Source organism: Haliotis cracherodii, unplaced genomic scaffold (assembly GCF_022045235.1).
Source record: "Haliotis cracherodii isolate W230 unplaced genomic scaffold, xgHalCrac1.p SCAF_2, whole genome shotgun sequence".
NCBI classification, from domain to species: domain Eukaryota; kingdom Metazoa; phylum Mollusca; class Gastropoda; order Lepetellida; family Haliotidae; genus Haliotis; species Haliotis cracherodii.
Genome location: NW_027266275.1, coordinates 60314876 through 60336740, shown reverse-complemented (window position 1 = coordinate 60336740; position 21865 = coordinate 60314876). Strand labels below are relative to the sequence as shown.

Below are 21865 nucleotides of genomic sequence, written 5' to 3'. Positions count from 1 at the left end.
GTGAGTGACATCATGAGCATCGATTCACACAATTTGGATATGATGACAATCATCAACCAAGTCAGCGAGCCTGACCACCCGATCACGTTAGTCGCCTCTTACGACAAGCATGGTCGCCGTTTACACATCCCTTAAGTCCAGAACCATCCCTTATGGTTGAGGAGCGCATAGTTGGCCAAGTCGTCTGAAGCGCCGCGATTCGCTGTGCAGAGCTGCGTCCCATGCATACCAAAAACCTATGATCGTGGGTTCGAATCCCGGTTCGCCTCGATTGTCGTTCCAGGTTTGTCAGCACCATACCCGCGCTCGTTGGTTTCACAAAAGTGGAGAACGTCTGAGACCTACATAACTCCGGGACTTCCTCCCACATGAAGCTGGCACGACGTGATATAACTGGAATACTGACATATACCCTTTCAAATAGATACCCGTTTCAGATGTTAATTTAAAAAAAGTAAATATAAAACGTCAACGCCAGAGAATAACCAGTCCCGATTATCTATCCAAACAGTCTCCATAGGGCGTAAAAGGCAAAATAGCAGTGAAAATGATAAGAATGGATCGCTGAAAATCAATGATGATACCAGGGAAATATTACCTATCTGTATCTCTTTGTTCATATTCATACGAAAGTACACTTACTGTTGGCAGATCATGCGTAAAAACATAACCATCAATCCATCTGTAATGCAATTTGAAAATATTATATCAATATCAAACTTACCGCTTACGTCGTCTCTGTGTCTTATTATCAACCTCTGCACATCTCTCCAGCTGTCACTGAATCACACGCCTAGACTCTTAACTTTTTCCCACTATGTTCTAAGAAACCGGGAAACGTTTAGAACATGCGGGAGCATGTTGGTTGTACGACAGTTTACATTCAAGAGCCGTCATGCAAAGCGAATCAAACGAGGACACATTCAAAAGGAAGCGTCTCCAGATATCCGTCTCCGCCAGAACGAAGAAGTCCGACAAATCAGCAAGCTTCTGGAGTTGATGTGGGAGGACAGTTAGTCATATTCATGACGAGTAACCAAGCTGAATTAGGTTGACGCATCCGTACACCTCCGTCATGATGAAATACTAACGATTCTCAGAAACGACTCGCAAGACCCTTCAAGATTTGATTTAAAGTATAAACAAGTCATCACATCATTAACGAGAGGTTTCATTTGCCAGCGAGTAGGTTTTGAAGCCCACGACAAGACAACTTTCATGTGGAACTAACTGAGATGCCGCGGCAGTGTTTATGGCAGATACAAACAGGCTTTCCAATATAATGCAAACGAGCCATGTGTCTGCATCACTGACGCATAGCGATGGTGGCACCAGGTTCACGCGTGATTCACATAGTGTGGAGATTGAATAGGCCAGTCTTGGTGGTCCATATGCCCTCTTTAAATTACCACCTGTATAAAGATGTTTGAAGAGTCGACCCATGATACACGTACCACTTGAACGCTTCATTGTTTGATGAATGTTGCATTTGACCGTAGCTTAGGGGGGCGTTTCGGCCCATAGAGGGGGCATTTCAGTACATTCACATCGTATACGAGGTCCTGGGCTCAAGATACAGGGGTTAAATCCATTACAAGACCTCGAGGGTCATATCCGAATTACATCTGATTGGTTTAATGCATGTTCACCTTCATTATAAAGTTAGGTGTTTTGAGTCCATGGTGTTGGATTTCTGATTTCACTGTCTTATCATACGAAAAAGGAAGTTTTGACTTAATGGCTCCTGCTCAAATCAGGTTTAATTATCATGCGCTTGGGTCATTAGGTGCAATTTGATTTATCACTGAGTAATATTTAAAGCTACTTTGCTCTTTGTTTACTAGAGACTATCGGCGTCTGTTGCAATCCTCCAAAGTATATTCTGGCCACATATCAGCGTTTGATGCTGTTTTCGAAGATCTATTTTGGCCACTTTGCGTCTTTTGCCGTCCCCGAATGTCTATTCTCGCCACGTATCAGCATCTGTTGCCGTCACTGAATGTCTATTCGGACCACGTATCAGCGTCTGTTGCGGCCCCCGAATGTCTATTCTGGCCACGTATCAGCATCTGTTGCGGCCCCCGAATGTCTATTCTGGCCACGTATCAGCGTCTGTTGCGGCCCCCGAATGTCTATTCTGGCCACGTATCAGCGTCTGTTGCGGTCCCCGAATGTCTATTCTGACCACGTATCAGCATCTGTTGCGGCCCCCGAATGTCTATTCTGGCCACGTATCAGCATCTGTTGCGGTCCCCGAATGTCTATTCTGACCACGTATCAGCGTCTGTTGCGGCCCCCGAATGTCTATTCTGGCCACGTATCAGCGTCTGTTGCGGCCCCCGAATGTCTATTCTGGCCACGTATCAGCGTCTGTTGCGGTCCCCGAATGTCTATTCTGGCCACGTATCAGCGTCTGTTGCGGCCCCCGAATGTCTATTCTGGCCACGTATCAGCGTCTGTTGCGGCCCCCGAATGTCTATTCTGGCCACGTATCAGCGTCTGTTGCGGCCCCCGAATGTCTATTCTGGCCACGTATCAGCGTCTGTTGCGGCCCCCGAATGTCTATTCTGACCACGTATCAGCATCTGTTGCGGCCCCCGAATGTCTATTCTGGCCACGTATCAGCATCTGTTGCGGTCCCCGAATGTCTATTCTGACCACGTATCAGCGTCTGTTGCGGCCCCCGAATGTCTATTCTGGCCACGTATCAGCGTCTGTTGCGGCCCCCGAATGTCTATTCTGGCCACGTATCAGCGTCTGTTGCGGCCCCCGAATGTCTATTCTGGCCACGTATCAGCGTCTGTTGCGGCCCCCGAATGTCTATTCTGACCACGTATCAGCGTCTGTTGCGGCCCCCGAATGTCTATTCTGGCCACGTATCAGCGTCTGTTGCGGTCCCCGAATGTCTATTCTGACCACGTATCAGCGTCTGTTGCGGCCCCCAAATGTCTATTCTGACCACGTATCAGCGTCTGTTGCGGCCCCCGAATGTCTATTCGGACCACGTATCAGCGTCTGTTGCGGCCCCCGAATGTCTATTCTGGCCACGTATCAGCGTCTGTTGCGGCCCCCTAATGTCTATTCTGGCCACGTATCAGCGTCTGTTGCGGCCCCCAAATGTCTATTCTGACCACGTATCAGCATCTGTTGCGGCCCCCAAATGTCTATTCTGACCACGTATCAGCGTCTGTTGCGGCCCCCGAATGTCTATTCTGACCACGTATCAGCGTCTGTTGCGGCCCCCGAATGTCTATTCTGGCCACGTATCAGCGTCTGTTGCGGCCCCCTAATGTCTATTCTGGCCACGTATCAGCGTCTGTTGCGGCCCCCGAATGTCTATTCTGGCCACGTATCAGCGTCTGTTGCGGCCCCCAAATGTCTATTCTGACCACGTATCAGCGTCTGTTGCGGCCCCCAAATGTCTATTCTGACAACGTATCAGCGTCTGTTGCGGCCCCCGAATGTCTATTCTGGCCACGTATCAGCGTCTGTTGCGGCCCCCAAATGTCTATTCTGACCACGTATCAGCGTCTGTTGCGGTCACCGAAGGTCTATTCTGGCAACATATCAACGTCTGTTGCAGTCCCCGAAGGTCTATTCTGGCAATATAACAACGTCTGTTGCAGTCCCCGAAGGTCTATTCTGGCAACATATCAACGTCTGTAGCGGTCCCCGAAGGTCTATTCTGGCAACATGGCAACGTCTGTTGTGGTCCCCGAAGATCACTTCCGGCCGTCCGTCCGTCGTTGCCCACTAACATGATCAAGATATTTCACCATAGTTGCGTTATAAAGGAGCAACAAGCAGACTGTATGAATTCATCGAAATTGAAGATATCACAAATCGAACTTCATAAAGTGCCCATACATGTCCAGTGATGACCTCACATCAGTTACTGTTTAACATTTAACCCTTGTTTGACATGCAATAAATCATCAAAATGTGATCTATGATTGGGTAAATACTCCCCATGGCGTCCCCGACATCGACTTCAGCTTGTGGGGCACTATACACACACCATGCCCAAGCTATAACGCTGATTGCAGTGGTAATTCAACATACTGTAACAGATTACCTCGTTACCGTCAATATACACCCGCCATGAAGACAAGAGAATCACTCGATGTACAGGAGCAAGCAGCCGCAGATTGAAAGTGCTATCACGTTTGATAAGAAACGTTGATAAAGTGAGAAGGGTACTCTGGTATTAGTTGGATCCAATGAAGTTGATGGGAGAATTGTTTTTAGTCCAAGCCCACAAGGCACCCCGAGGGCAGCGGTGTTAGTCACTGATTTACAATAATCAGGAATCGATCTCGGAACCTTCATGCGCGGGGGCAATTATCATTAACATGTTGGCGGAATTCACAGACCACTTCGAGATATTACTCCCAAAATAGACGGTACTATGAGTCTGAGAGATAAGAGTGCAATATCTTATACTCACATTTTCTCGATTCTCCTGCGCATTCTGGAATACTGTTTCTAGTAGTCGAATGCATGGGAAAGTCAGTATCATCGACATAAGCAAATAACGGTTTGGATAAATCCATGTCGACGGTCCAATGAAATAACATTGATACTGAATAAAGATCCTCGCACTTCGTGAATATCCCATTACCCGCGATGTTATTTCCTGAATTCAGTGACGTGATACAAAAGTTGACACAATTTATAGATAACAACTTCATTAATTACTGTAAAGGCGACGTTGTAATTAAAGAAGTTGTTTTCCATAAATTGTGTCTACTATGTCATCCGTCAACTTCTAAGTAATGCCTGTCAAACAATTCAACATGATACCACTTGAAAGAGAATTAATCCGTGAAACAGATCACAAATTATTGAATTTGTTAAACATGCCATACTACATACGAGTATGTGCAATAGATACTTGTTGTTTGTACATGCGTAGGATAACAAAGAAGGAATCCAATCCTACCAAATCAACATGATATATAATCATCTGTACTTTAATAATTTTAACAACATCCCTTCCAACAGCTCCATTCTGTTCTATACATCACTTGGAATTGAATAAATCAAGACGCTGTCTTTCTTCAGGCAGTTTTTAACTTCAATGCGAAAATGTAATTGTTTACGAGCTAAAACACATCTCACTTGTGAGACAGCTGTCGCTGTTCCGAATACACCCTTCAGTGTTTTATTTGCAGATTGCGTGTACATCGATCTGTTAAAAGCTCACGTCTTACCACTTGATGTATACGTTTGGAGTAAATGATTAGGGAGTCAAGATCTCAAACATTGAAGCAATATTGATAGATCGAGTTCGGGCTTAGAGACAAAGTAATAGTATTATTTACTGTGAACAGGTTTAGTTTGCAGAAATATTGCCTTAATGAGAAAGAAAGTGCACGTTCTGTCTGTTCTAGCAATGTGTTGCTTAAACTGAACATGAAAATGCCATTTGAAGTTTACTGAAAAAACAAGATGAGAAATGTTAGACGTCTTCACTGAGAACATCTTTGTAAACGTTGGGGGTAAGACATTTCGGCAAGAAGGCAACATCCACATTGGCACCAATGGTGCTCCTCTGTTTCTTATTGCATATGAATCGGAAGTTCTGCTCGTCTTGGCAAAGTCAAAACTATGCAATCTGACCAAGAAAGTTCACTTAAGCTTCTGCTACATCGATGATCTGACATCGTTCAATAACCATCAAATAGCCAATTTCCTTCCTGAACCAGAAATTAAGGAGAACAGTGAGACCGCCCAGTCTGTTTCACATTTAGATTTGTGCATAAAGATTCAGAGTGACACAAGAATGTATCACAAGGGATGTCTTCAACTTTCTAATAGTCAACTTTCCCTTTATGTCAGCAATATTCCTGCAGCTCCAGCCTTTGGTAACATTTCGCAACTTTTGGGTACACTCGAGCATGCTCTTTCAAACAAGATTTCAAATAGTGTCATACGATTCTTGCCCAGAAGTTGTTTGATCATAATTACAACATTGAGGCCTCAGTAAAGTTTTTGAAATATTTTATAGTAGACATGTTGAGATCATTTCAAAATTTGACATTCCAGTGACAACAATGATGCTCGATGCAATTTCCTATTTTGACTTGTACTATATGTTCCCGTGTTTTTTGTCAGGTGAACAACTGATTTTCCTTTGCATGTGTTTGTGACGGGTGGCACCGGTGGGGCAGGATACGCTCACTTTATCACGAACACCTGGTATCATCACTTTTTTATAGTGATTCATAAAACGTGCTCATGGTATTTTTGGAAACGTACAAAGGACCTTGATGCATTGTCGCGCTTTGAATAATTTTACCAAAGGGCGACAATGCTACAACGCCAATAAATGTCCCTTGTAGGATTCCATAATTAAAGGCGCCATTGTCGTTATGCGATGAAATATGAGCTTTAATGAGGAGCCCAAAGAAACAAGAGACCGGACATGCAATATATCAATTCATCGTGTTGATTTATTTTTTGGTAAATGTGTTTTTATTAACGAAGCTTGTTTGCAATTTGGTAAAGCTTTAACCGAAGCTGGCCTTACAACATTTTGTGTTATTGTTACGATGTATGTTGCAGTGTATACCGTCAACACCAGTTAGTCATTAATTACGGTTTCTGTCATAGCTGCAATCAATTGTTAGCAGGTAGAATAACATGTATTCCATGAAATAAGGATTGTATATCATCTAATTAAATATTGGGTGGGTGAAATAGGGTTTAACGTCACGTTAAAGATAATTAACTTATATAGCGACGTACATGCACCTGTCTGTGTGCGCGCCTGTGCTAGTCCGGAGTAATGCCGGTTTTAAAGTCCTATCCCACTGAGATTAACATGCCACAATGTGTCAGTGCGTGTGCGTTTGCGTGTGTGCGTGCGCTAGTACTAGTCCGGACTAATACTCATTATACACCATGCCATCGTTTAACATGGATACCGCACTCAGACACAGCATATTGACCAGTCCTTGTTTTCTCCCCTCAATGCCAAGCACCAGGTAGGGTGACAATAACTCTCTCTCATGGAGGTAAGAAGGGGAAAGCAATGAGATTGGAATTTCTAAAACAATATGCCCAAGGGCATGTAAGAGATGATATACCTACAACACGAGTTTGTGATTAAAAAAATCATAGCAAGCCCGTCTTTTTACGTGAATAACATCAACCCAAGTTAGTCATTCAAAACAATTTCTAAGTAAAGTACAGATTCTCGTACTTTTGGGGGTTAAAGTGTGCTGGCGATTAGGTGACTCACTCTGTCAGTTTGGGTTCGAATCCCGGACGGGACTCAACCCAAAAAAGTACGAGAATCTGTACTTTACTAAGAAAGTGTTATCCCAAATATAACATTTGTTACATTTGACCACTTTCTAAATGGCATTGTGTATTCATTCAAAACAGGTCTGTAACTATCAACGCCATAACCATTGAGACCAAAAGAACGTGAGAAACTCGTGATAGAACAAACAAACATGATCGTCTTCATGCTATCTACTTATTCTAGGTACCTCCGTGTAACAGATCCAAGGACTTCGGACGGTCGAACCCTGAATCCACAATTGACTCAATAAATACACAAAGAAAGCCTGCCTACCTTTTACAACTCGCCCGCGCCGCTCCCCGACTACTAATAGGATATTGTAACGGTTACTGTTTGTTCGAATGAAAGCCGGATTCTATCGTCTGCTCGTTAATTGGCAGACGATATCACACATCTCGAGGCCACGCGCTCTACGAGATTACCACGTGACGTAAATAAGCGGAAAAGCAACAGCAGGGTAGAGTTCATAAGTGCATGTTGATCTCAGGGGCCAGTTCACCTTGAAGAGTTTTAGGCTAATTGGGATTTACTAACAAAACCAGGGATTTGAATGATATTTGTGACAGGATTTTAGGAACTAACACGTTGTTAGTGTGGCATATGTTCATGTGTAGTGTTGAGACATTCACCCCTAGACCTAAAGTGTACATAAAAATATAGCTAATAAATGTACTTTTTCTAATGTAATGTAGGATTCGACAAAAACTAACATGTCCGTCTTTTAATAAATATTTCTATTAATTTTCAATTTCTTACAAACTCTTTTGAAAATATCAACAGTTTCATAAAAATAACATAATATCACCATTAACGTTTTCAAACCATTTTCACCATTACCTTGAAACGTTCAGTCTGCCTTGACCGACATCCCTTTCTATGTTATTTGTACGTTGTGTTCTGTCTGTTTATGAGGTGTAAATTTGGATAATTGGTCGGCTCTTGTGTTGGTTTTGGTGCAGCTGGCGGTACTTGTATGACGATAAACGTATATCATATATCGTCCCATAGTAAATAACAATCCTGTACTTTATTTGTATTTCATATACGAAAAATAAACAAATTTGTGATGATAACGTCACCATAACTAACGTTCTACTAATTAATCCACAATGCAGAATCATTAGAGGAGAGGCAGAAGGGTAGTGGCCCAGCACTGACCAACACGGACCAGCACGGACTAACACGGACCAGCACGGACTAACAAGGACCAGCAGATACCAGCACGGACAAACACGGACAAGCACCGACCAACACGGACCAGAACTGATCGTGATCATGCTTGAAGACTCCATTGCACTTCCCATTTACATGCATTATATCAAGTATTTTGTTTGCCGCACTCAGCAATATTCCAGCTATATAGCGTCGGTCTGTAAATAATCGTGTCTCGACCACACAATCCAGTGATTGGCATCATGAGCATCGATCCACGCAATGGGGATACGATGACATGCATCAACCAAAACAGTGAGTCTGACCACCCGGTCCCGTTAGTCGCCTCTTACGACAAGCATAGTCGCCTTTTACCTCAAGAATTGGTTCCTGAAGACTGATTCCACCCCGGTCTTTCACGGGTCTGGTATATTTGCATTTATCTAGAGCACTTGAATGTTACCCGTGAAGATCCGGGTTAGAATTGTTCTTCAGGAACCCTTGCTGTTGGTAAGAGGTTATTAAAGAGACCAAGTTGTCTGGCTCGCTTTCTTGGTTGATGGATGTCATCGCATCCCAATTGATTACCGAAAGCCTCAGGCTGTCAATCACAGGATTGTCTTTCTCGAAACTCGGTTATTCACTGACCGACTTCATTATATAGCAGAAATATTGCGGCGTTAAGCAACAGAGAAAAAGGGTTAACTTGTGTTCGAAATCCCACACCTGTTTTTTTCTTTCAAAATGCTGTATCCGCGATTAGATGTCTTCTGAACTTTGATGTTTTAACCTTCGGCATCATACCAGCTTCCTACTCTAGGAGACTGCTGTCATCTTCATCGCGAATGCACTCACTCACCTTATGGAACACTTCTCATCATCTCTATTTGATAGTGAACCATACACTCATGCTCATTATCTTGCCGGAGTCGTGCAACGGACGCTGGTTTCATTTTTTATGATTATGGAAAGGCTTTTGACGTTTTTTTCATATTGTGGTATTTAAATCAACATCAAACAACAAATTCTAGAAATACTTAAGGAAAGCTAGTCATGATTGTATCATTATATCACGTAACACAATGATCAAGCCAGTATCTTGGGGTATTGACCCCCCGGAGCTTAGGCATTTAGTCTCGCTGGTGGTTAGTCGCCGTAGTAAAGATGATTCAATTTGGAAATGTTCCTCATTTTTGATTTTTTTAGAACTTTCATATGATGTTAAGGGGGCTTGTTAAATATGGATCAACGAAAACATTCTGTTGCAATTTCTGGTTGGTCTATTGTTATTTTGAGCGGAATGGTAGTGCTTTCTATTGTTTGGCATTCCTGCTGTACACATCTGAAACTGATGTGTGTGTATTGTTGGCAGGGTTAGAGGAGCGGTTGAGTGGCCCTCTGGTCCCATCACAACGACAGCAGGTTCGATCCTCGCCATAGGTGTAGGAGGTGTGGTAGCATGGTGTTCCCGTGTGATGGGATGGGATGGGTTTTAAATTCGATGTGGTAGCGATTGTGAGTGTCAATGGGATTTGGGTTGTCAGTGTGGGTGTGCAATTTTGGTTTGGTTGTGGGGGTCGGTATGGTTGTGGAAGTTGGTGTGGTTTATGGGACTGGTGTGGTATTGGGGGTTTGTGTGGTGTTTGGTTGTCGGGATTGGTATGGCTGTGGGGGTTGGTGTGGTTGTGGGGGCTGGTGTGGTGATGGGGGTTTGTGTGGTGTTTGGTTGTCAGTGTGGGTGTGGGTGTGGGTGTGCAATTTTGGTATGGTTGTCGGGGTTGGTATGGCTGTAGGGGTTGGTGTGGTTGTGGGGGCTGGTGTGGTTTTGGGGGTTTGTGTGGTTTTTGGTTGTCAGTGTGGGTGTGAGTGTGGGGATTGGTGTGGTTATGCGTGTTGGCGTTGGGGTGGTTAAGGGTGTGGGTGTGGGTGCGGGTGTGGTTGTGGGCGTGAGTGTCAGTGTGATTATGGGTGGGATTGTGGTTGTAGGAGTAGGGGTTGGCGTTGGTGTGGGTGTGTTTGGATGGGTGTTGGTGTGAGTGTGGGTGTGGTTTGCTTTGTCATGGTCGGGGGCTTTGACGTCGTATGGGTGGTGTGGGAGTGGGAAGGTCGCGGGCATGGGTGCGGTGTGGTGTGGGGAGGTCGTGGTCTTGGGTATGGGTGTGGTGTGGTGTGGGGAGATCGATGTCTTGGGTATGGGTGTGGTGTGGTGAGGTCGTAGTCTTGGGTATGGGTGTGGTGCGGGGAGGTCGTGATCTTGGGTGTAATGTGGTGTGGTGTGGGGAGATCGTGGTCTTGGGTATGGGTATGGTGTTGTGCGGGGAGGTCGTGGTCTTGGATATGGGTGTGGTGCGGGGAGGTCGTGGTCTTGGATATGGGTGTGGTGCGGGGAGGTCGTGGTCTTGGGTATGGGTGTGGTGCGGGGAGGTCGTGATCTTGGGTATGGGTGCGGTGTGGTGCGGGGAGGTCGTGGTCTTGGATTTGGGTGCGGTGTGGTGTTGGGAGGTCGTGGTCTTGGATATGGGTGTGGTGCGGGGAGGTCGTGGTCTTGGGTATGGGTGTGGTGTGGTGCGGGGAGGTCGTGGTTTTGGGTATGGGTGTGGTGTGGTGTGTTGTGGGGAGATCGTGGTCTTGGGTATGGGTGTGGTGCGGGGAGGTCGTGGTCTTGGATATGGGTGTGGTGTGGGGAGGTCGTGGTCTTGGGTATGGGTGTGGTGCGGGGAGGTCGTGGTCTTGGGTATGGGTGTGGTGTGGTGCGGGGAGGTCGTGGTTTTGGGTATGGGTGTGGTGTGGTGTGTTGTGGGGAGATCGTGGTCTTGGGTATGGGTGTGGTGCGGGGAGGTCGTGATCTTGGGTATGGGTGCGGTGTGGTGCGGGGAGGTCGTGGTCTTGGATTTGGGTGCGGTGTGGTGTTGGGAGGTCGTGGTCTTGGATATGGGTGTGGTGCGGGGAGGTCGTGATCTTGGGTGTAATGTGGTGTGGTGTGGGGAGATCGTGGTCTTGGGTATGGGTATGGTGTTGTGCGGGGAGGTCGTGGTCTTGGATATGGGTGTGGTGCGGGGAGGTCGTGGTCTTGGGTATGGGTGTGGTGCGGGGAGGTCGTGATCTTGGGTATGGGTGCGGTGTGGTGCGGGGAGGTCGTGGTCTTGGATATGGGTGCGGTGTGGTGTGGGGAGGTCGTGGTCTTGGATATGGGTGTGGTGTGGGGAGATCGTGGTCTTGGGTATGGGTGTGGTGTGGGGAGGTCGTGGTCTTGGATATGGGTGTGGTGCGGGAAGGTCGTGGTCTTGGGTATGGGTGTGGTGTGGTGTGGGGAGGTCGTGGTCTTGGGTATGGGTGTGGTGTGGGGAGATCGTGGTCTTGGGTATGGGTGTGGTGCAGGGAGGTCGTGGTTTTGGGTATGGGTGTGGTGTGGGGAGGTCGTGGTCTTGGGTATGGGTATGGTGTGGTTTTGGGAGGTCGTGGTCTTGGGTATGGGTATGGTGTGGTGTGGGGAGGTCGTGGTCTTGGGTATGGGTATGGTGTGGTGTGGGGAGGTCGTGGTCTTTGGTATGGGTGTGGTGTGGTGCGGGGAGGTCGTGGTCTTGGGTATGGGTGTCGTGCGGGGAGGTCGTGGTCGCGGTGTAGGTATGGCTGAAGTAATGTGTCACATCGCCTCCCACCCCCATGAACCGCACCCTGCTTCCTGTTCCGTATTTGTACAGTCGCCATCAAACACACAGAGAGCTGCCTTCATTAAGATTACTGATGTATTTATCTCCAATTTATTCGGAGACAAAATAGGTATGTCTCCTGAAACGCGATGAATGAATACCTTCAAAAGATCCGGGTTCACTGACACATCCGGGCTAGCCACCTGTCCAGCTCACTTCTGCAATCAGGGCAGTTTGTCTTTGACATAGTGTCCCAGCATATAACCCGATATCCTCAATCACTGAATACAGTCAGTCCGCCGTCAGCTGTACACGTATTAGGGTTGGAAATGCTCTATTCGGCCAGGACCGGAAATCATTGTATCGATTCTAAGCCAATATAAGATAGCTACGCGATAAATCGCAAAGAACGATGAAGAACGAAGCGTGATTTATTTCATGATAAAACACTATTCGATCATGACGTCATTTCTGAAGATTCGAGTATGCGCTCGGTAGTTGATGACGTCGTATATATGACGAAGTTACTTTTGAGAAGGGAGTGTCTAGCGATCTGTTCCCCATAGATGTAGCTTGGAAACGCAGATGAACGCGATGGCCGAACGATCGCATCCAAAAGCAGGATATGACAATCTGTATTGGAGAAATGATACAGGTAGTCGAAGTTAGGATTGTAAGAATATGCGGGAAATACCCACCTGGGCATAACATGGACTTGTCTGACATTGCCGAAGTCGGATTCCATTGGGAGTCATGGATTCTCCCTGCAGAGTTTTTTTGTACAATAAACAACTCCCACTCGTCGTTTATTTCTTAAATCACATGCTATAAATGTCGTAAATAAATTAAAGTTTATAATGCCGCAATAATTCAGTCATATCACGGCGAGTTGTCCACGAAGTAGGGGTGATGGTGTAGCCTTGTGGTTAAAGCGTTCGCTCGTCACGCCGAAGACCCGGATTCGATTCCCCACACCGGTACAATGTGCCAAGCCCATGTCTGGTGTCCCCCGCCGTGATATTTCTGGAATTTTGATAAAAGAGGCCTAAATACGCAAGCACACTCGTCCACGACGTCGAGATATAACTGCACAAAATCAGGTGTGCCATACATTGTAACAATCTATCGACTACCATGGTGTACTGTGGACCTTAACATCTCATGTGATTACGTTGATTCCTTGGTCGTACGTTCAGTTATGCAACTTGAGCCAAACCAGTTACTAGTAATTACATTTTGTTTATACACCCTGTTATTTTCCATTTCCACGATATAATTTTCTTCAATAAAAATATTTTGATGACACTCGTCATGCTACCCTCCACCATTTTGGTATATAACTAGGGAAATATCGAAAACATCGCGTAACACAACACAGGTGCGGTATAGCGATACTAATTTTGTATGGTGTCATGAAGCCATATCTGTCAAATGAAGCCCCGTGGTGCTAGTTTCGTTTCGATGGCTAATCAACACTTAACAGCGTCAATGACGTGAGAAGTATAGTTTCAATCAGGTCCAGACTTAATGTGGGCGAGAGAAAGTGTAAACAAGTTACATAACCACTGCCGAAGCACCATTTGACTAAAGTCCTGTCTTGTACCACGTTTTATTCCCCATATGTGTGAACCGTACACATATACGTGACAGTCTCTGGATTGACATTATAGACTGTAGTCCTGTAGAAGTGAGCGTCAGACTCCACAGTAAAAATGACTCTGATCTTGTGTGTTCTCTGCTCTGGTGCAGATCTCCACTTCTTCTATCAGAAGAAGATCCAATAAACCATGCAAAGACTTAATACAGCACCTTTCAGCATTCACATCCACTCCTGAACTTCAAAACATGTATCTAGTCCTCTAAATATTTTTCAATACCCTGCCCTTCACATTGTACTCTCCGTTGGAGGAATAAAAAGCTTATATATATATATCAACGGTACAGCGTCTCGTGCGCACACCTAGCTGACTCAATAGACTTATATACTGAGGTGAAGATCGCGAGATTCCCTGACTATCGAACGGGCTTGACTTGCCGAAAATTTCCATTTTTCAGATAGAACGTAAAAACCCATCCTCCGAGGCAAGGGAGTTAACCGAGTGTAAAAGATCATTAAGATCAGTCACACATACTATATATCGTCAAGATGTGTGGGGATAGCTCCCCAGCATCTCATATTTGTTAGAGTTGATTACAATAGGGATCTAAGCCCTGTTTCGAAAAGCGATCTTAGCAGTAAGATGCTCGTAAGCCTAGGATGTTATAGTATGGCAGTTACGATCACATTCGTGCTAAGATCACTTTGTAGAACGAAGCCTTGGTGGTAAGACTTCCTCTTAATGCCAGTAAATCTGTGAAGATCTGGGGTAGAATAGGTCTTCAGCAACCCACTCTTGCAGTAAAATGCCTCTATGCTTTTCGTAAGAGGCGACTTACGGAATAGGGTGGTCAGACTCGCTGACTTGGTTGATCCATGTTATCGCATCCCGGTTGCGTGGATCGATGCTGATAATGCCAATCTCCCCAGACTCTATAAGTTACACACCGCCGTAATATGACTGGAATATATTGCTGAGTGAGGCGTAAAAAAACAAACAAACACAATACCAGTAACCACTTGTTTGCCTGCCCAAGACTCTATTATACACAGGTCGACGTGATATATCTAGAATATTGCTTGCTTTTTGCATTGTAAAAAAATGCGGCTTAGCTTTCTACAGTCTCCCCACCCGTTTTCGTGTACTCTTAAGGTATCATCAAACCGAAGGGCATTTACACTGCAGGGATTGTAGACTAGCTTAATGTCGACAAGTTCACACAGATAAACAACCTCTTTAATACAATTGAGGCGACCTTTCCGTGTATATTCTAACACATTCAAGCAAGTGATGTAATTGTCCCCGATCGTAGTTATGAAGTTGTTTATTCATTGATTCTAAATAAACTCTTAGCCATCAACGACGTTACCACTGCAGGAACTATAGACCAACTTAATGTCATCAAGCATGATCCTTGGAGTAAAAAAAAAGCGACAAAACCCTTTCCATATTCATAAGAAAGTTCTGCTAAAAGCAGAGTCGACTGTACGATTCTGACTATATCATGAACATGTGTTTATGAATCACTATCAAACAGTAATGATACCAGGTGTTCGCGAAAAGGTGTGCGTATCCTGCCCCATCGCAGACACCCTTCACAAACACATGCAAATGCAAGTCAATTGTTCACCTGAAAAAAAACACGGGAACATATGATACAAGTCAAAAAAGGAAATTGCATCGGGCATAATCTTTTGTCACAAATAACGAATTCTACCAATATCCACGCTAATGATACTGTTCATGAAACAGTCGTGACGCTAATGTATTTTGACGATTTCAAGCCGAAATACCATGAAATGGGAGATAATCACCAATTTTGTTCTCTGTCCATTATAATGATAATCATCCCATCGTGGGTCAACACAGCCCGTGGTTGTCGTAATGAAAAACGTGTCCATTAGGTATATGAGAAAACAACGTGGACATGCGCCTAAACAGAAGTTGCTGTCACTGAACGGGAGATGCATTCATACCTCCATCATGGAAGCACATTAACGGAGTCAGTGCGGAGGTAATTATAGATAGCAAAGGGAAGACTCTATTGTGACAATATTTGATAAAACCCGGTCTTACCAATATTATATTGACTTTCACCAGTGCCACTCTGCCAAAGTTAGATCTACTTATAGCATGAGATTAATACCCCTGGGCTGTACTAGTCAGGAACTACTCCATCCTTATTAGGAGTGACGTCAGGTTGGCCAATCGCTGAACCAGATAATGTAATGTCGACATCTGATTGATTGTATCTTTATTGTGTTTTATTAAAGGTTTTGTCTGCTAAGGGGTAATCAGAAAGTCAACGAGGTGTAATCTGTATGATATTGCCGTACTAATGTAATTTAAAATCATATATTGGACTGAGGGTATTTCTTAGGAGGCACAGTAATTAACAAATGACCTGAAAATATATATTATTTATGGTTCGGAAAAGAAGATGTATTACTATGTTGTATCATTTTGGGGAAAAGTGAAAGCTTTTCATATTATCTATATTATTTATAATATTTATATCATTTATATTATTTATATTATCTATATTATTTACATTATTTATATGAAACAGAACATAACAACCTTGCTGAGAAAAGAAGTTTTTGCTCTATAGAAAATAGGTTAAATATCCAATTGACAAAATATTCTTTAAACTGTAAAAAAAACCGTCGGACAAATACTACATGCTTTTCAATACCACTATATTTATCGAAAGAATTGTGTGCTGAGAATATTGAAACAACCTCTATCCATCAACACAGACATGGACGTCACATGGGACAGAAGTTACACTAACCTCTCCATGAAAATATAACTTAATAAAATCCCAACAATTTTTGTTCTGCCTGTTTTTCATTCAAAAGGTTGTATTGCACACCGAGTGGGGACATGATGTTTCATCAATAATTGATGGGGAGAGATTAGGGCGGCTGAAAATGTACAGTTCTATTTATCAAATAAAAAAACCCCATTATTATCTAAACATTATTCAGTGTTGACAGACTGGTCATTAATTATAGGGAGATGGACATGAACATCCCCCCCCCCCCCCCCACACACACACACACACACACCCATCCTGATAAATGATCAGTCCTTAGGTTGATCACTGAGTAAGATCACCAGAGTATGAATGAATTGCTTGAACTGCAAATGAGCTGGAGCGTTTCACCCATTTGAAGCACAATATAAACACTTCAATTTTGCAAGTCTGTGTTTTAATCTCATCAAACAATCAGTGGACTCTGTGGCTATAATTAACACTGTACTATATTCAGTGTTACCGGTCATTCCACAACAGACTTGAAACTAAATTTGATACCATATATTACCCATTAGGTAATAAAAACTGAGCAGGTTTTAGCAAGCCATTTGTGTCGTTTATTATATTGACTTTTAAATATTTATGCGTTTGTCAACACTTGGGGCACGTGGAATGATCGATACATTCCTCGGAAACATTATTGTCTACCACAGGCCTGGTTCCGTAGGTGGAGGTAGGTGGTCGAAGTCTGTTTGGCAGTGGGATTAGCTGGTACAATTTCCAATATCATGTAACGCTTCCTATTACAGCATCACAGTGTTCAGCTCCACCAGGAATCCAACATAAAAAAGAGGGCTGGTCAAAATGTTCTGAGCCAAACAAACAAAACCAACAATTGTGAAGGTGTTTTTAATTTTATTTCTCAACATAATCTCACTGCCTTTCAATACATTTCTCGTGTCGATAGTGAAGCTTTTCAATTCCATTCAGGAAGCAGTTTTCTGAAGCAACCGTGAAAAACCCATTCACGGCAGCTCTGAGGCTATTGTTGTCATCATAGCGCTTTCAATGAAGGTGTTGTTTCTGTTTAGGAAACAGGTGGAACTCACTTGGTGCCATGTCGGCATGAGGAAGTTCTTCGAACCCACATTTTCGCACAACAGCCTTTGCAAGTCGAGAGGTGTGAGAAGAGGCATTGTCATGATAAAATAGAACTACAGCAGTCAGCATTCCTCGCCGCTTTTCTTTGATAAAATCTCTCAGACGATGAAGCAAATCAGCATAGTAGGCACCGGTAATCACCTTTTGACTTTCTAAGTGATCAATAAAAATCACTTCCTCTGCATCACAGATTACAATGGGCATAACTTTCTTCACTGATCTTGAAGACTTGAATTTCTTTGGTGCCGGAGAAGTGGAATTTTGCTATTCCATGGATTGACGTTTTGACTCGGGATAGATCCATGTCTCATCACCCTATAGTAATCACTTCTTGCTTTTGACAAAATCCTCATCAATTAGCGCTAAATGTTCTCTGGCAATGTCAGTTCTGGACACCAAACGAGCAGATATCTTATTCATCTGTAAATGTTCATGAATTATAGTTCCAGTGGATCAGTGGCTTAGACATGTGTCTTCCTCAAGCTCAGCAATGATAATACGTCTACTTGATAGTATAAGTTTTTCTATCTCCTTGATTGAATCTTTACTGATGGAAGTTGAGGGACGTCCAGACCTAGGGTCATCATCAAGGCTTGTTCTCCCAGCCTTAAACATAGCTGCCCAATGTTTCACAGTGGAAGAGCTTGGGCACTTCTCCCCATACACTTGTGACATGCGGTCATGAATTCTTGGGGAGTACTTTTCTCAAAGTCAAAAACTGGGTGAGTGCTCGGTACTCGTTCTTTTCCATTTCTTTGTCCGTTTGGACTCTAATTATGTTCAAGTGGCCGTCACTACTATACATATGGCCTAAACAGACCAAATGCACTTACAACGAACAACTCAAACAATGGTCTACATTGACTAGTTCACTTTGATATGGCCCATAGCTGAAAGCTAGTCAGACTTTGAACTTTTGACCAGCCTTCGTAATATGGCAATAAGAACTGAACCATTTTGATTAACAGCAGTTCAATAGCCTGGACAGCTGATTTAATATTATAAACACTTGTGTAGTAACAGACAGTTGGTCTGGTACTATTTTTAATCATCATTGAGATGGTGGAATAGTTTACGACGCTTAAAATATTATTTCAATCGTACCATGGCGTGTCATTTTAATGGTGAGAAATGTATCGCAGGTCACAGAAACCACCCATGGTCAGCGAATCCTGGCACAGTTAAAGGTCGCAACTCTACACAAGGGATTATTGAGCTTTAGACTCCTGGATAACTCTTGGTAATAAGTCATTAACAGCTGGATCAGATACCACAAGGAAGGTGTTCGGCCTCTGTGAACAGCCAGATCACAGAACTATATATCCTTGTTGTCGTCCAAAGCCTCTACTGAGATTGTCGTGAATACCTCCGTACAGCAACCAGATCTCAAAGCCAGATAACATTCTTGTTATCATCCAAAGCCGCTGCTGAGACTGTCGTGAATGCCTCCGCACAGCTACCAGATCTCAGAGCCAGATAACATCCTTGTTTCAATTCAAGGGCTCTCCTGAGATTGTCGTGAGGTAACCCACTGCCGTTTGAACAGTTCCATAGTACTACACCTACGTGGAACCATGGCCATGTTAAAAAAGCTTGGTGATTCCGGGATATGCCAGGATTTCAGGATCAGTGCCTGAATGGTCATTTTCATCCACCTTATAAGGACAATGGTTCTGTGGATATGAATTAGACAATACACTCCCTCGTGGTATTTACTGACAGTTTGGTAAAGCTCATATCGTGCCATTAATCCGGCGCTTTTCCTTTGATCTCGGACGTGCAATATATGCCTTTCTTGGAGTGGTTACCTTCTGTGAACTTTCAATTCAGCACCTAAATCGGTAAACCTCCCAAACAAATTGAAAATGGGGGAAAGCGCCCAAAATTCGTCACCACTCCTAAGATAGGGGTGGTCTGTACCATGGTGTGTACCATGCATTCAGTCATCAAAAACTGACTTCAGAATCATATCGTATTATCCATTGGTTAATGGTTATCGTTATCGTTTACGCAGTGAACTTCATCACAGCGTTAGGGGTTCTGTGTACATATGAGTAAATGTGCCATTGGGATTGAAATTATGCGAGGGACAGGATATGTTTTGGTCACTGCTACAAAACACAGATTTTCTGTGAAAGGACAATCCTGCAATTAAAGTGATTTCTCTATACATTTTTTCAGGACACCCAGCATATTCAGCTGACGATTTTTTAAAAGTTTTATTTTTATGTTTTCCATTTGTTTCTGGAAACCCAAGCCTTGATATGAAATGGCTCGCCTTTAAACTAAATGTCAAACTGTATGTCTGGTATCAAGCCAACATGCAACACTTATATTTACTGTAAGATTCATATCCTTGTCCCTAAGACTTTGACCCGTGAAGATCCAGGGTAGAATAGATCTTCAGCAACCCATGCTTGCCGTAAAAAGGCGACTATGCTTGTCGTAAAAGGCGACTAATGGGATCGGGTGGTCAGGCTCGAAGACTTGGTTGATGCATGTTATCGTATCCCAATTGTGTAGATCGATGCTCATGATGTCAATCACTTGATTGTCTGGTCCCGATTCAATTATTTACAGACCGCTGTCATATAGCTGGAATATTGCTGAGTGCGGCGTTAAACAACAACAAAGACAACAACATAAGGCTATCCTTATCCATAAGGGAATCCTAATGTCAAAACCTCAGGACGAAACACACCCACCTCTGCACCAACCTGAGGAACACAGTATTGAAACAACCAATGGCTTCATCCTCGCTTACCCAATGTAATACATCTCAATGTTACTATGATAAACACCCTGGACCAATTCATTGCCACTTCTTCCTATTGAGCCCAACGTTAAAATAAATGTCCAATCAAATTACTCTCACGAGCGAGACAAATTCTGTGCTAAGTTAGTGATTGGAGCAGTGGAGGTGGATAAATCAGTTCTGTAATGAAACTATGGTGGCGAATGGTTCAAGGGTATCTATTATTATAGAGTGGACACTATTACACTGAATTATACAATACGTTATGTAATTTTTATTAGTTTTCGTTACTCCATGTGTGCGGTTAGACCCAAATCTTCTTCACAATGGCTATTACTTGTTCAAAACGGGAAAGGTCAGACAGCCTGTTATGTCCTTGATGGCTTTTATGTTCAAGGATTATATAAGACATTCGAAATGATACATTAACTGAGGCATTTACCATATAGTATGGATGAAGTATTGCTCCACCATTACACATGATAGCTATTTGTTCTTAATGATACTATAAACTTACCATGATTACGGAGATTGGACAGACTATAGACTCGACAGTAAATCACCTCCATTGAATATCCTGCTAATGCATATGGAACATTCTATGGAATAACACTTACAGAAGCGCTTGTCAATCTTGGATGCTGATCTACTGACAAATATGCTGATGCGGAATAGTTGTTGTTTCAATTTGTAAAAGCACAGCTGGTGGTTTTGGTGATGTTATTTCCTATATGCAAGCGTCTGACATTGGACAGTGGCCTTTACGAACAGTTGTAGCATGGACAGTAGCATGGCTAATTTACTAGATCTACTTAGTAGATTAATGACTTTTCGTATGGCAGTCAAGAAAGCATTTCGCCATTTATTAGGAATGATCGTGACATAGATGATTATTTAATACGCAGACGTCTTAGGCCTTTATAGTCCCGATGTGCAGTTTAAAACCGTAATTAATGATGCTTGTAAAAATAAGTTTTCTTCATTCTGACATGTCTGCTTAAGGGGCATTAAAACATCAAGGATTAAGTCCTTATTACATAAGGACTTAATCCTTGAGGTTTTAATGTTGTATACGATGTTGGCGGCGGGGTAGCCTTGTGGTTCAAGCGTTCGCTCGCCACGCCGAAGACCCGGGATAGATTCACTCACCCTTATTTAAAACATTCGACATGCTGAACGATGCTTCTTCTAGATTGGATATTACAGTAAACCATTGAATCATTATGTGATCTCCGACCTTCCGTGTAAAATTACTTCAAGACAATACCACCGATTTGACTGTGCTATCTAGGTTCAGTATATTTTTTTCGCAAAGGTCAATGTTGTATCTAGGTATAAAGATTATTAAAGTCGAAAACAAATTATAGACAAGTTTTAAAAACAGCATTTTCTTGAGTTTCAACGTTTACGAAATCAATAGTTGTAATTATCTTTTGACGACACTTAGGCTGCACCGTTCAAGAGCAATGAGTCAAA

General features: G+C 43.4%; 2 protein-coding genes across 3 annotated transcripts in view; both read right to left on the bottom strand.

Moving 5' to 3' along the window:
• The window catches only part of LOC139469337 (galanin receptor 2a-like), a 47105-nt gene extending 39472 nt beyond the window's left edge, over positions 1–7633 (bottom strand). The window contains exon 1 of one of the 2 annotated variants that reach the window (XM_071251478.1): positions 7586–7633. The gene's annotated coding sequence lies outside the window, so the exon portion shown is untranslated. Of the gene's footprint in view, positions 1–724; positions 808–7585 lie in introns of those variants that run through there. The other variant, XM_071251479.1, reaches the window with a different exon arrangement.
• Positions 7634–10521: 2888 nt separating this feature from the next.
• Positions 10522–12129, bottom strand: LOC139467709 (soluble scavenger receptor cysteine-rich domain-containing protein SSC5D-like). Its single transcript, XM_071249220.1, has one exon. The coding sequence runs from the start codon at positions 12127–12129 to the stop codon at positions 10522–10524; it is 1608 nt and encodes a 535-aa protein (XP_071105321.1).
• Positions 12130–21865: the final 9736 nt, after the last annotated feature.